Source organism: Chamaea fasciata, unplaced genomic scaffold, assembly GCF_029207755.1.
Source record: "Chamaea fasciata isolate MVZ Bird 193981 ecotype frontalis unplaced genomic scaffold, bChaFas1.0.hap1 SCAF_1, whole genome shotgun sequence".
In the NCBI taxonomy this organism is placed as follows: domain Eukaryota; kingdom Metazoa; phylum Chordata; class Aves; order Passeriformes; family Sylviidae; genus Chamaea; species Chamaea fasciata.
This window is the reverse complement of record NW_027094086.1, coordinates 20346117-20362635: the sequence shown is the minus strand read 5'-3', so window position 1 is coordinate 20362635 and position 16519 is coordinate 20346117. Positions and strand designations below refer to the sequence as shown.

At 35.2% G+C, this 16519-nt stretch overlaps 1 protein-coding gene across 28 annotated transcripts in view; it reads left to right on the top strand.

The window, feature by feature from the left end:
* RIMS2 (regulating synaptic membrane exocytosis 2) overlaps nucleotides 1-16519 on the top strand; it is a 452662-nt gene that overhangs the window by 130196 nt on the left and 305947 nt on the right. For 7 of the 28 annotated variants that reach the window (XM_066177510.1, XM_066177517.1, XM_066177503.1 and 4 more), the window contains exon 1: nucleotides 6404-6886. The exons of the other annotated variants lie outside the window; for them this stretch is intronic. In XM_066177510.1, coding sequence (XP_066033607.1) covers nucleotides 6765-6886 — 122 coding nt within the window. In that variant the 5' untranslated portion in view covers nucleotides 6404-6764. Of the gene's footprint in view, nucleotides 1-6403; nucleotides 6887-16519 lie in introns of those variants that run through there. 28 annotated transcript variants of the gene reach the window in all.

The following is a 16519-nucleotide window of genomic DNA, read 5'->3' as shown; positions in this document are numbered from 1 at the left end:
TCATTTACTAAGACCATGATGAGATGCAGGGAAATAAGTTTCTTTGTGTCCTCACAGAACTCAGCGCATCTAATTAAGGACAGTTGGCACTTTTCTGCTTAGGAAGTCCAAAGCTGATCTGGAATTTCCTGTCAAGACTTGGCTTTTTGGCCAGATGTACTTTGTACTCCTTGACTTCCTTGAGAATCTATAGATGTCAAGGTTAGTTTTGTCTTTTGTTAAAAGGTAGACTGTTGCTTACCTGTGTGTTGAAGACATAAGTAATGAGAATTTTTGGAGATGGGAATATTCAGATGCCTGTAAAGGTGCTAAAGGTAAACTGACATCTTATTTTATTCTCAATGTAAGTAGGTTAATGAGAGCATCCTCGTTACCATTTTGAGTATTGTTGTGCTTGCTGGGCGAGTTCGTGACTGAGGAACAGTGCACAGACTGCTTCCACTGGCACTAGAGCAGTTCCAATATTTGGAAACGTGCTAGAGGCATAGTGTTGAACTGCGCTTTTGGGCCTTATTCCAAAGACTGTTGGCATGCAGTGTTATCCCTGATTTCACTGGAATTAGGCTACTTAAACACTTGATGCTACAAGGACTCTATTTCAACAGACTTTGGAACAGAAAAGTTCTAGTATCCTACACAACAAGGAAGACAAGGGCTTGGGGTCCACACCTCTTGTGTGGACCACTGACATTACTCTTACCTGCAACCTTTATCACATCACTTAAGCTTCCTATTCTAAAGTATTTGAGAATATGCTTATAGGGTTTGTGATAATTAACTGGTTTTTGAAGCTTATTCTGAGGATAAATTATTATTATTTCATTGTTTGGTATTACTGCTAGTGGAACAGGAGATAAACTTCTGTGAGTCCTTTGTGCATAGGATGCCACTAACAGCAAGTCTGATGGCAGATGGAGTTAAATACGCCTAGGAGGCAGTTCCATGAACTCCGGAATCATTACAGCCTATAATGGTATCTCATGTTTTTCTATCCTGATTCTTCCATGATGTGGTGGAGGATCACAATAACTTGAGCATCTTTTCCTATCACTTTTGATAATTTTGTCAAAGTTCAGATTGGCAGTGTTGTGGCTATTTGCTGACCATACTCTGACTGTCTTTCTGCTGTGAAAGTAAGTGAGTAATTACTCTCAGTTCTACCCATTCCTCCTCTGCACACTGACTTGGGTCTTTCTCCCTATACCCTATGAAGTTACCCAGTCTCCTCAAGTATATTAGTCATGATGATGGATGGAAGTATGGAGGAAAAAAAGGGATAAAGAGACTGTCCAGATTTCTAAGTCTCTTCTATTGGCCTAAACAGTGTAACTTATACTAAAGAGAGAGTATAGATTAATTTAAATGGTTACATGGGAGAAATATGAAGAAGGACACTGAAAAGAATTAAATAAATGGAATGGAAAGAAAGAAACAAGAAAGAAATAAAGAAATATGAAGATACTGAGAATAAAATACAAGAAAAATCCCCGATATTTTATGGTGTAAGATGAAGATGAATTTACTTTCTTCTACATTACTATACTTTGGTAGTGGATATTTTCTGTAACGAGGTTTGGTCTCTTAGCTGGAATTTCAGTATCTTCCATTGTAGATCTGTGACCTGACTACCAAGGATTAAAATCAGTATCACTTTTCCATTCTTGATTAATGTTTAATTCAGTGAATTAAATAGTTCTTTCAATATTTAATTATTTTACGGGACAGAGAACAGTGTCAACAGCAAAGACAAATTCCCTTAGGAATAACCAGGGGGATGTGGATAAGAACTCTGTGGGCATATTATAGGAAGCCAGTAGAGAAACCTGGGACTCAGTTTTCCATGCTTCCTAACACTGTTCTATTGCCCAACTACCTGTAATAAGAAGAATGGTGCATTCTGAATGACTGCTCAGGCGCCAGCAGAACAAGAAGATTCATTTTTACAGTTCTTGGACAGAGACTGATGCTTCCCTGTAGCCTGGATTTAGGTACTTTTATCCTTTTGGGTTTGAGGCTTTATCAGTATCCGTTTCTTAATTATTTCCTATAACTAGGTATTAAGAATACTGGCTTCTATGACTCCTGTTGTTATATGTTTAAATTTACAGTTGTAGATTTAGCATTAGTTACTAACCTTCGTGTGAAACTGAACCTTTGAACACTGATGTGATGAAATACAAATGGATGTGTGTTCTTTATCCCAAAAGAAAGTCTGCTTACATTTCACTTGCAGTAGTGAAGTGAAAATGCCCATCCTTGAATGGAATTTCCAATAGTTCTTAGAATCATATCCCACCTTGGAGCATCAGTTTGCTAACCCAAAGGGAGTAGTCTTTCAAACAGTAATAATACAACATATCTAATGTCCAGGGCCACCATTTTTAACTCACCTGTTTGAAAAGAATTTGTTCAGAAGCTTTTTCTTTTCATAGTGAATGTCAGGCAAAAATTTTTAATCATGAGTATTTGACTAAATGCTTTGATAAGGGCATATTGGAGAGATAATACCAGTATTTATGGGCTATTAATTACAAAAATTTATGTAGTATCTAGATGGAAAAAACCCCCGACATTATAGTTTCTGTACATTTAAAATATCCCACTTCTATCCCCAAACTCCAAGTGACTCAGGTCTATAATTTTCTTCTGCATTTCCATCAAACTGTACTTACATACTAGCTGGTAGATTAGAATGGAATTGAATCCAAAATTGTTCTTGATATTATCTTTTATCATAAAAAAATCTTTGTCTTATTAGGTGTAATGGATGGCTTTAGTAAGTTTATATGACTCTACCTTGTTTAAACTATAACATCCTGTGAAATCTTTTTTATATGCCTATAATGAGAAGTGATGCATGTAAGTAATGTTTGAGATAACATATTTATACATATTGTCAGCTTTTTGTTCAATAGATTAAGTTTCTGAAATCTAGAATCAATTCAAGGAAGTTTAATCTTATGTTTGAAATAAAAATATTTTATATAAATTTGAAAGTGCTCATATTTGTAAGCTTTTTAGATAACTTTTCTTCTTAAACACTTGTATCTGGTGGACTTTTATTAAGATTCAGTTTTGCTGAAGGTACAGAAGCAGGTATCTGTACGGACCTCAGTGTAGCTTGGCTTAATGGATCAAATGATGCTTTCTCAGGCTCATCTTTTCATTTTGAAATAGGCTGTCAACCATGTTAAGACTATGTAGTGCTCATTTTGCTCTTTCTCTGCAATATCTTTGAAGTACTTGGTCTTCATTTCCATGAAATCCTTGATAAAATTGGTGTGGAAATGAAATGTATTATTATTAAACCATAAATAGCAAGAGCATGTACATATATATTTTTGCAAGTATAGATACACCAAATACCATAATAAAGATCACTGTCAAAAATATTTTGTTGAGGCCCTCAAAGGATAGGAAATGCTAGAAACAGAAGTGCTTGCGCAGTGCTTGGCTTACCTGGTGCTTATTAAGTACACAATTAGGGGTGTTCAAAAAAAAAAAACAAAACACCTGTGCATATAGGACACCTTTTTCTTCTATTATGGGTATTGGAGACTGTATAGTCAAAGCCCTGAAGAACAGAAAAGGAGATCTCACATTAAATATCAAGTAGGTAGAAAACTAATCCTTGTCTTTTACAACATTCCTATGTGAAGCTTTTAATTTGGGAATGCTGAGGGTATAATTTCCTGAATATTATAAGTTACGCTAAATCGCTACCCTTCCCAACAGGAATTTTTTTAATATAAGAAACAGTGTCACATTTGAAGGCCCGTAACAGCATTGATATAAGGTAAATAGTACCTGTACCATTTTGCTCTCAAACAATATCAAAGTACAGAAAATAAATTTTACATGTGGTTCTACTGACTTCTTTTGGTTGTCAGTTTCATTCTGGTTCTCAAAGGATGAGTACTTCAGTGGGCAGAGCCTACTCTTCTCATGTTCCTTCATTCCATTCCCTTCAGCCTCTTCTTGTTAGGTCTCCTTACTTCCTTGATTCTTCTCAGATGAAGGATGAAATTTTGGAAAGCGTAGAAGTACCTAAAAAGAGATGTTAGTAGGAAGTCCACGTTATAGGGTCAATACACTACTCTAGGCCATATAATAAATACAGGAAAAAATTGTTTATTCGCTCAAGCATCCCTTGGAGGGCATGAGAAGGGGCGGGAAAAAATGGCAGTTCTTTTTTATTCTGTTCCATTCATTTTTTTGAAATAAAAATAGTATTTTAAATCAAAAGTCATTCAATTGTGATAAAAATTCCAGATGTCCAAAAAAATATCTATTTGCACAAACCCCATTTCATTATAGCTGAATTTTCTGCTAGCAGCAACTATGAAGTATTTGCCTTTAAAAGTATTTTACTTCCCTATGAAACATTTTATATGCATGAGTATCTGCGGAGTACTCTTTATTCCTCACTCCAAAATAAAATTAAAACTTAAAAATTTTAAATATGTCTTTTGTCTGTAGTTTTAGGACAATCAAAAAAAGAAAAAAAAAAAAAGAAAGAGAAGAAAAAAGAGTGTATACCCTAACTCCCATTTTAAATATCTGAGAATGAAGATATAGAAAGATGAATGTCAAATGTTCAGAACTTGGTTGCAACTACAGGAGCATTTTGGCTGGGATGCCTGTTCATAAGACACACAATAAAAAGGTAATTTACTTGAAATATATGATAAAATCCTGGTCTTGTACCTATGCCGTGGCCACCATTGCCTCTGAACTGTTAAGTGATGCATATTATATTGGTTGGGATGACTTGAACTTTTGTGACAGAACAACTCGGTTTCTTGGAGCGGATAAAAAAATTGTTTTTTTATTTTTTTATGGAATGAAGGTAAAGGCAAATTTTCTTGCATTCCAAACTTGAATTCTCTGTAATATAGGTAAGGTGGTTACCAAGTATTACTTTTTCATTTTATTATAGCAAGATATCCACAAATATCCACCAGTTCCTACTTCAGGATCTCAAAAGGTACCAGCTTTGAAAAACATAGAGCCTATTACTTTTATCCCAAATTGTAATAAATTGCTCAAATACAAATGCTTCCATAATTCACAATATGATAAGGACAGAAAAAAACAGATATTAAAAACTATTTTGGGTAGTACTTTGTAGGGTTTCACATGAGTTTTGCAAGCAGATTTATTAGTAGATATTTTCATGATTTTTTTTTTTTTTAATATTTAACCTGGAGGTAGTAGGAAGTCCTATAGATATCTTTTTTACTAGGGGCCAGGAAATGAATTTGTTCCCGTTTCTTGTTTCTTTTAAAATCTGTGTTGCAGCTGCCATCCTTCTGGCCAAAGAAGCCTGGATGGCTTCTTCCTTTTGAGCACATCAACACACTTGAATTAGCTGGAAAGATGCTTATTCCCACATCATCTGAGATTCAAATTGCTTTCAGTGGAAGAGCTTCAATAATGGACCTCATTTTATATTGGTTTATTTGGAGATTTTGTAATTAGTGCTGAGATGTTAAAAGCTGTGGATAGAAAATGAGATACTGTAAAGAAAATACTTTTAATTGTTATTTTTTAATCTGACAGTGATGAAATATTTTCTGTATTGTTATGTAATGTCATCCTCTGGCACAGGCATTGAAAGAAAAAACAAAGGTTTTTAGTCAGGGATACTTATTTTCTGTACATTTCATGGTATTCACAGTGCATGCTGTGTTGCAAAATCTCACTCTGTTCAGTTAGACCACTGATTCTGCTTCTTACTCTAACATACCCGATACTTATGTGTACCAGTACACAGGCTCCTAAAATAGTGGGTTTTCCTGGAAGATGGGTTTGGAGCACCCTAAGAAGTGATTAATTTTTCTCGCCTCTATCATGGCTGATTCAGTGCAATAAACTTTCAAAAGATACTGAAGATGTTTCATTTTGAAATGCAGTGCTTATATATAATGCAGCCATTCCTTTTAGAAATTGTTCAAGTTTGCATGATAAATCATTGCCTCGATGCTGTATGTACAGTCCCTGACAGAGTGGCTACGTATAGAATGTATACTGCTTGCTTCAGTCCGGAATTGATACTACATTTAAATGTTTGCACTAAAAACCTGTTATCTCAGATACAGTATACCTTTTCAGATATGAGACAAAAGATCTATTGTTACAGTCTCAGTGCTACATGTTGTTTATTATGTGCAGAATTTTTTTTAGAGTGGTCTTTCTGTCCTCTAGAATTGCCTTTGCATTAAAAAAAATTAAGAATTCTACATACATGGTCACGGATATTAGTCATTTTTACAGGGGAGGGAAGGAGGAGGGGAAGATGCAGAAATCCTCCTCCTCTTAGACAGTAGTAACAGTGTGAGGATGCCTTGTCCTCCTTTTTTTTACTTCTGAGATTTTATTGCTGGCAGCCAGATGTGCTGAAACTCCTGACGACAGCATCTATTCACTGCGTGTTTTTAATAGGCTTAGAGAAATATGAGTAGAGTACATGAAAGCAGCTCAGCTTCACACTTCAGCTGGGAATGCCCAAAAAGCTTACTGCTGTTTAGAATTCTTGCTACAGTCAGGAGAAAGCCGCTCGGGTACTAAATCTTCTACGACTGAATTAGAAGAATAATGACTGTACAATTAACTATCAGCCCCTGCTCATTTAGGCACAGTTTTTACAGAGATCAGGAGAAATATGGAACTTGATTGGCATGTTTGTATTTGATGGTGTGTGCAAAATAGATGACTTTTAAGACAGGTGGTGAAGAAAAATAGAAGGGAAAGAAAGGGAGAAAATGCAATTTGAAACACTGCGCCAGGTCTGCAATTCTGTTTTATCTCATTTTCATGGGGTTTTCTCATCCCCTCCAAACATTTTACAAAATGATCTTTTTGGACAAACGTTGAACAACACTAGGTAAGTAGAAAAGAAATATTTTTTGCTTTATCATTTCTATTTTTATTCTGATGGCAATGTATCTGCATGCTTTTCAATGGGGTACTTTTCTAACTGCCCTCCTAGATATTAATATTTTTATGGTAGCAGTGAGTCTGTTAGTGTTCTTATTTTTTATGTAAAGATTTACATGAGAACTCAATCTGTAGAAATAAAGCCAGCAAAGATAGAATAAAATATTTAAGATGGTTATGTATCTTTCAAGTACATTAGCTGCCATTAGAAGCTAGCATTATTAGCTGTAATCCTTAAAGCATATTAAATATTCATAAACAAATTTGTCAGAGAAAATGATTTCTATGTGGGAATGGCAGTGAAAGATTAAATGCTCAGAGATCTGTCTGTTTAACCATGCATAATTTATCGGAAGATGCAAATTAGTAGTCCTGCATACCTTTTGCAAAACAGAAAGCAGTTCCTTATTTTTAGAAGATTTAGATCCTCTGTGTGTGATGCTTTTCAATAATGTTTTTAACTGGCCAAATCATAGCTGATTAGTGGATGCTTTGCAGCAGGTCAGTCAGCTCTGTAGAGTATCCTTTAGTGTATAGCTGTTGTTCTGTGAGAATTAGAAATGATAGGGTGAAGTTGTTGTTTATTGGTGTGAGACAGTTTTTGAATTGGTTTCTTAAGATTTTTGGAGGGGTAAAATGAATTAATAATGCCACATTTCTGTGTCATTATTCAGTAAACATTTTCTAGTACCCATGTTTAGAACTTTTTCATACTGCTATTAAATATTAAGCATAAAAATATTAATAATTTTATCTAAGGGAATGGAAGTACAGGTCAGGAAGAAAAAGAATCCTGTAGTTTTTTATAAAGATAGTGCACTGATGGAAACATTCTGGAAAAATGGTGGAAGTAATAGGCAGAGACTATACCAGCATTTTAATCTTTTTTCCCTGTCTCTGTGGGAGAAATCTCTTTTAAATGGGATATTATTTCTTAAATACAGGGATATTTGCACTTTATACTTCAGAAAATGGTTATAATTTTATTTCCCAGAATTTTGTTCCAAGGATTCTCTCCCTTACTGCTGATATTTCCTTTTAAAATATTTTAATATTTATTTAATGTTACTGTTCTCAAGTTTTGTTGTTTGGTTATGAATTTCTAATTAGGCATGTAAAATTATCTAGGTAGTTTTAGCAGTCATAATCACTGTTAAGAATTAAAGTATTTTTAGGTACATATGAAATCTTTATTCAATAAGATTTTTCTTCAATCCCTTTGGTGTACAGTGAAATATTTGAAGCTCTACAAAATGGAGTAATAATTTACGTGTTATCAGCTGTGATTGTAAAACTGTGCATATTTCCAAGTGCATAGCTTCAGGCCTGCAGCAACCAACAAAGCCCTTAGCAACTGTTCTAATCAGCTACCATCCCAGTCCTGATTCCCTGGATCTGCTTTTGCAGATCAGAGTACATGTTTTTTGTAGATCAAAGTACACGCTTTTGCTACTTTTTTTACAGATATATGTGCATGGTGCTTTTCAGTGTTTATTTTGCTTGTAAGACTTGGGCAAAATCTGCATAGAATATCAAATCAAAAGACAGAGTTATTTTATTCATTTGCTGCTGTGCCTTAGACTAGGAGTATATTTATTCTAGAAGACTGACAAGAAAGGATTGTTAAGAAACGGAGCCTCCTACCTTGTATGGGCTGTTTTACTTAGGATGAGAATATTTCTGTTTTTATAAGGTGCAATGTTGTGTTTTTCTAGGTATCAATGCTTTTGACCTCAAGAAAACATTGTGCAATTTTTAAACAGTATGCAGCAGTAAATGTGAGAGACTAATTCACGCTTTCTCTGTCTTCTGATACTAAAGTTAGGTGAAAGTATTTTAAGGTTCTTGAGTAAAAAAGATTCCCTCTTCCGAATAACTATTCGTATTTTAAATCTGGTCTTGATAAAAGGTCTTTGAAGAAGTCATCTATTAGTCACTAAAAAATCTCACTGGCATTTATTTCAGAGGGTAGTCCTTTGATTGTCTGACTGACTTAAAAAAATCTTTCCTTTTTTTTTAAAATTAAATGAATGTAATATATCATTTAGGTGGGTTTTCACTTAAAGCTTTGCACAATAAATGTAAGGCACTTGCTAAAAACTAATTGTTCATGCAGTAAGAGTTTATGCTTCAGAACTGTGGTGTACCTCCGGCATGTAACTGTCTGCTTTGATGAGGTATAATGTGGTCTATCTCTTTAGTCTTCAAAGTTATATATTTTGTCCTTTGATGATCCTTTTTCTTTTGAATATGTTTTTTCTGTTTTTACATCTAAAAAGTACAAGTCAGAGTCCAGAAAGATAACGGCTGACATTACACACCGAGTGATTAACTGCTACTGCCACAAAGTAATAATGTGAGGAAAACAGGTCAATGCATACAAATAGTATAGTAATGAAGTATAAAAGAAAGTCGTAGGAAAGGAGGTAGTATACAGATAGTTTTAATTGAATATACGCTCCTCCTAAGTTTCGGATCATCTTTTCTTGGAGTTCTTGTTCTTCAGTTCTTCAGAAAGTTTAGATATGCTGAGATTTTGTTGAAGTAAAGATAGGGATCTTGGGCTTTGCATTCTGATAGTATGCTAAATGTTGACAGGAACATATATTAAACTGTTTTTTGTCATTTCTCATAAAAACTTTACATGAGTTGGGTTTTTATTTGCATAGTTTTGGCTTTGCAGTAGCTGATGTGAGAATCCCAAATGATATTAAGCTCCTTGTGAGTTAGATTGATTTTAGCACTTAAATGGGTTTAGGTATCCCATCCCAGCAGCTTCTAGTGGAGGAATATTGCTGCTGAGTTCTCATTTTCCAGCTACAGGGCAGCACTTTCCTGTCAGATGCTACTGTGAGTGTAAAAGAGAGAGCTGGTTTGCTGGGCCTCCCTCCTGCTCCTGCACAGCTCTGGCACTACCAACTCCAGCCACCTGAAGCAGTAAAGCTATCATTTTTCCTCAAAATTGTGTTTCACTTGTGTTGGGCATTGTGGTGCTATTTCGGGTAATAAGTTGTTTTTTTATTGAAAAATTATTAAAATTACTTAATGTTGGGAAACCATAAGAATTGTTTTGCACACTGAGCATTTGGCAAATAGCTAGTTTACGGAATAAATTCTTCATGTGTCCAGAAAAGAAATCAAGAGACCTCTGATGAAAACATGCTCTGTGATTACATTACATCCAAATTTTACAGCAGCATCAAAAGGGGGTTTCTTTTTTTGCAATCTAAAATTTGTCTGATTACTTTCAGTGGCATACTATTCTTTCAAATGATGAAGACAATGAAATTTAAAATATATTTTAAACCTTTAAGTAATTAGGTAGCTGGATTTTCAGATTGCCATTCTTCATTTAATGTTTAGTGTACAAATACTATGCTGTTGGATGCTCTATTTGTAGCAACGTGCTTTGAGAAGTCACAATCCCTTTGGGCAGTATTCAGATTAACACATTACTGCATAATGGCAAGCATCTTTTGAGACTAAAATGGATACAAAGTGTACAGAGGACTATCAGTCCAATTTTGCTATTGCAGTTTATATTAGAAGCTTTTCTCAGAACACAGAAAGTGGTCAATTTACCTAAACTTGGTTTCTCACATGACATATTGTTAGGATCTTTTTACAGTTCTCTGAAAGTGAGTTTGCTGTCTAGCTTGGCCACATAGGGGCATAAGATAACTAATATATTGAGACTAAAACCTGTACAAAGATTGTTCACCGAATTCTGTGTACAACGTAGACTTAGGAATTGTCTCATTTTTGAAATTACACACCACATACCTAGTTTAAAAAAACAAATTGTATTTTCTTTCATTAAATTAAACTCCAGTGTTTTTGAAGACTCTTTTCAATTGAGTTTTCAATTTTGAAATTCCTTGGTACCATCTTTTACATAAATACACTGATTTTTAAAAGATTACTAAAATGCCAAAATTAATTAGCTAGTTGGCAAAACTAGACATTTACACTAAAAGTATCATTTTAGCAGAAACATATGATTTCTTTTCATTATTTAATTTTCTGTGTTGTTTCCTCAATATATCTAGTAGCAATTTACCAATGCTCCAATTTATAATGAAGCCATCAAATGATGACAAGAATTACTGTCACAGACAATTGTTATTTTTATGGTGTTAGTAATCATTACTTTGATATTGAAGGAAAAACATAATTTTCTTTTCCTTGTTGGGAAAAAAAAATCAGAATATTTCTGTAGAATAGAATTTTTTCCTGACTTTATTGGTTCAGCATAGCAAGAAGTTTGCTAATATTCTAAGAAAATGTAGCATTTACAAATATTACTAGTTTAGGAGCCAAGAAAACCACTGTAATGGTGTTAGAACTGACAGTATATTGTGCATATCCTGTGATGCAATACTGCTTAATACTGTAATTGGAACTGCCTCTCCTCCCTTTTCAAAACTAGCTTGTCCACAGCTACCTTTAAAAATTTAGTTTGTTGGGATTTTCACATCTGTTCCTTTTTACCTCCATACTAGATTAATGGAATCCTGTTTTAAATATATTCCTGAAATTTGTAGTTGATGTGCTTTCTCAACTAAAAAATACACAATGTTGGTAAATACTTGTATTTATATTCCTACCATGTCGTTTTTCCTCAGTGTATTAAAGACTTAGCAAAGCTATTTCCTCCCCTTGTTCTTAACTGTCTGTGTCTTGCCTCAGACACAATCAGAATTCCAAAACTAAGCTAATTCCAGTCCTAGATCTCTGTATTGCTGTAAGAAGGTTGTCCATGTCATCCTCTATCTTATTTTCTCCCTATAATTAGAGAAATAAGCCATACTCAGATGAATCCCTGTGTGCATATGTATCTATATATGTGTGAACTTCTCTAAACACAAAGGGAAGGCTGGCAGCTGGGACAGCAAGGTGCATATAAGAGGCAGAGAGAAACCCAGATAGCTGTGTATTTGGTCTTTTCTGCACCTTTGTCAAACGTTCCTCACACAGCACTCTAATGTCCTCTTTGAGCTGCAAATAAGTGTATCTAACTCCATCTATCCTTTGGCCCTTGATTAACTTCTTTGGGACAAAGTGGGACAAGTAATACGACTTTTCTCATCTTCTCATGTTTCCTTTGGAGGCAGCAACTGAACATACTAACTTGCCCCAGAGCTATTTCTTTCTCAGAGGAAGTTCTGTATTTCATCCCGTCTTGGTGGCTGTTGGATTTTGGGTTTGCTTTTAAGTCCTCATTTCTAGGAAAAAAACATCCCTGTAACATTCTGTTACAGATATTTTCAGAGAGAGAAAAGTAAGAGATTTCCTTACAGAACCATTTCTTTTCCCATCTCTTCCAGCTCTAGGGAGAGATACCTTCTGTTACTTCCACCTCAGTTGCTACAGACTTAATAAGGTGACATATGCTTCCTCCATGAATCTCACAGAGCTGTGGATATTTGCAGCCATAACAGGTTTCTCTCTATTCTCATTGTGCATCAACTGCTGTTATCTGATGATGGCAATAAAATCCTAGCTGGCATATATCCTAACCTCCCACCAGGAAGAAAAAAGAGGATGGATCAGAGGTGGATAATTTGTCTCAATTCAGCTAGTATGTTAAATTCAGAAATTTAAATAATCCTAAATTTAGAAATGATTAAATATGCTTTAAAACTTGATTTTTTTTTCTCACCTGGGTGAGAGCAACAGAAATCTAAGGTAAAATTGAGTTACCAAGTACAACTTTTTGAAGAGAACACATAAAAAATCGTTTTCTATTCTTAAATAACTCAAATGATTCCTGTCATTTCTCAGAACAGCCCAGTAAGATGTGGATATTATCTTCTTTTTCTGGAAAAAGAAAAGGCAGAGATCATGATATTAAAAATGACTATGATACTGTATAGTTGAAACATTTATGAGATTTGTTCAATGGCAAGAGCCCAGTATAGAAACTCCATGTTCCAACATCCAGAAATTAAGGTTGCTAGCCTTGACCCTTGAGTAGATAATATGTGTATTTGAGGAGAGGTTGAGCTGTGGTGACTACAACAATGACTAGCCTCATTTTTCTCTCCTTCAGGGTGCTGCCACTCTGATAAAACTGGCGTGGGTGCTAAGCAAACCTGCTACATCCTGCCTCAGCTGGGAGTTAGTTTTTTGTATTGGTGCACAGCAAAGTCAATACCTCAGACTGTTTCCTGTAGCTCATCAGACTCATATGCAAAAATATTTCATTTTTCCGAGCTGTATGGTCAGAAGTTCCTAGTGAGTGTCTTCAGCAGTCCTTTTTTGCTTGTTACCAAGTATGTTAAAAAATCACAGAATATTCTGAGTTGGAATGCACCCACAAGGATCAGAAAATTCCAACTCCTGGCCCTGTCAGCACCATCCCCAGGAGTCACACCATGTTCCCTAGAGCATTGCCCCAATGCTCCTTGACTGTGCCAGGCTAATGCTGTGCCCACTTCCCTGGGGAGCTGTTCCAGTGCCCAGCCACCTTCTGGGTGAAGAACCTTTTTGTGATATCCAACCTAAACCTCCCCTGACACAACTCCAGGTCATTCCCTCAAGATCCTGTCACTGGGACTACAGAACAGTGATCAGTGCCTCCCCCTCCTCTTCCTCTCATGAGCAAGTTGCAGACTGTCGTGAGGTCTGCCCTCAGTCTCCTCTTGAACAGACCAAGTCACCTCACCTTCTCCTCAAGTCTCCTTCACCTCACCTACGGCTTCCCCTCAAGGCCCTTCAGTATCTTTGTTGCCATCCTTTGGACTCTGAGAGCTTAATCTTTCTTATTCTGTTGGGTCCAACCAAAACTGCATACAATAATGGCTAACAGGACTCATGTAGCCTTCACCTTCATTACACTTCTTTATCCTTTTATCTTTTTTCCTTTTGGGTTAGAAATCAGACCCACATTTATGGTACAATCTGCTTACCAATGGGAGTATCCCTTTACCAGGTCAGGAGCAGTAATTATACTGCATTTTTGAAACATGGGGCTTTGAAAAGCAAAACTTTCCTTATCAGAAAAAAACTATGTCTTCACTTTGTTCCTTGATTGAGAAGTTTTGCTGCTGTTCCTGCCACAGTTATTTATTTACTGAAGCAGTGGAATGAAGACCACTTGTGTAGATGTGGGTTTGGACATTTCTTCATTATTTCTTTCTGTTTTGTTCTTTTGGTTATAGTATGATAATGGGTAGAAAAAGAACTAAAAGGGAAAACAAACTTTTTTAAACCTGTAATATCACATCTTAAAGATGGACAGAATAGCACACATAACATTGGGATGTTTGGCTCTGTAGGTCTGGCTAAGTTGGGAAGAATGGAAGGGAGGAGTACTGCAGTTACCCAGCTTCTTTCCTGTCAGGTGCCATGAGACTGTCCTACCAGTTACTAACTATGGACCCATCATCCCTTTACATTTCTCAGCAATATACTCTTGATTTTGCACTATAAAGGCAGAGTGAAGGCTAGAAAACACTGTGTTTCTCAATGCTTCAGGAAAGATTGGTGTTGAGCATCAAATGATTTACAGGGTTCTGAGAAAGGAATAAATGAATATAATATTGACCCCTGGAAAATTGTGAAATCTGAGATGAGTTTTGGAGGTAAGGGCATCATTTAAACTTCACCCTGAGATAAAAGGCTTGAAGCAGAAGCAGAAGGAGGTATTTCAAGTCCTTGACTTCACTCCAGCACATAAAATGCTGAAACATTAATTTTGTTTGTTTTGTAGTAAAAATGGAGTTGGATATATTGCAAGTCAGAGGGAATTTGCATGGTGTTCTTTATTTATAAGAATGAAATATGTCTTGATTAATACACTTTATCCTTGCTGCAATATTTGAGTCATCTTTCTGATTAAGATATACTTCCTAATTCCCATCTCCTGGTATTCAAGACATTTTTTTATAATGAAACTTCATCAATATTTTGAATAAATAAGTTAACACTTGTCACTTAGAAAATAGTAGTCACATATATCATAATAGGAACAATAACCTTTGTTAAAGGTATACAAAACTAAGTTGACAAGCAAGCAATGCAATTGTAATTGCTTTAGGATAGTTTTCATTATTAACCTATAAAATAGGACATGTAGCCACAGAGAAATGCTCTAAACCAAAAAGTTCAGTCTGTGGTTTAACAATTGTGCACCAGATATAAGACCTTTTGCCACGTATTATGTACATATATTTGTCATAAATAAAACATCATTTCAATATTAAATTAACAGTAGAAAAATGAAATAAGAATATTTCTTGCAAATTTTAGTATTTTTCTTCCCTACATAAGATGTTCAAAATATTTTTAAAGTGATTGAAGTAGATGATGAATAAAACATTACTAAAAGATGGAATCTCAGAATTTCAGGAAGACTTCGCACTACAATTATTGATTTATCATTTCTTATACTACAAAATATATTTTCAAGTATACATATACAAAATTAAAATATCTGCCTGAAACAGGGTGTTTAAAATCTCTCCTCCCCTCTTACCCTCTCCTCTTCTATACACCGATGTTTCTCTTTACATTCCTTGATTTTCCTGATATTATATTTCAGGTTATTGCTCCCGTGTCTTCAGATTGCACTTAGAACAAGTGCATTTTGTGTGGATTTGAGGACCCCAGGGGGAGTCAGTCTTTCATTCACTGAAGGATCTTCATTTTTTCCCTGCTAATGGTGGCATTTTTCTGCTACACAATTACAAGAACAATGAGTGTTTTAGAGGAATCTCAATTTTTATAGCTCTTCTGTATCACAGTGACTCTAACACAGTTCAGTCATTATTCAAATAACCTGCGGTAAAATCTTCTAAGTGCCCTGTTTGCAAGAACTCTTCCAGTAAGACATGCTTTTTCTACCTGTCATACTTTGGAAGTTTTTGAGAAGTGTCAGGGAGGACATAAAAGATTTTAAAATGCAGGAAGGATTACAATGTAAAAAACGGAATAATTCGAATTATGTATGTCCACAAAAGCTTGCTTGTGCTTCACATGTATCTTTCATGTTAAAGTTGCTCGTTTTCAAGACACAGCATAATCAGGATGTATAAGGACTACCTGCAATCATAATTCAAATCTCTCTTTTTTTAAATAAAACATGAGAAGAAAGTATAGTGTTGTTCAGTCAAAGAACCTGCCAAGTACAGAGGACTGAACTCTACACTTGCCACTGTCAGCATGTCCTTTGTAGTGCCAGGAAGATCATGTGAACTTCACAGCTGGATATTCCAGGAATATATATCTTATTTAATACCTCATGTCCATCTATGAATATTAATATATAAATATTTGCAGAGGTCTTATGATCATGGGTTTGTAAGTATACACAATTTATTTCCTTTTTTTTTTTTTTTGAATTTAGGTACATCTCTAGACATTAGAACATGTAGCAGAGTAACTTAAGTACCTTAGAGATACACCAGGATTTTGTGCTTTGCCCTTCATTTGCACCCTTACTCTTAGCAGCTGCAAATTATTTCATATTACTAACTAGGTTGTTTCCTTAGGTACTGCCAGCTACGCAGCTAATGTCTCCTCACTACAGTGAGATTTTTTCTTGAGATAGGTCTTTCAGAACTTTTAAATTCAAATA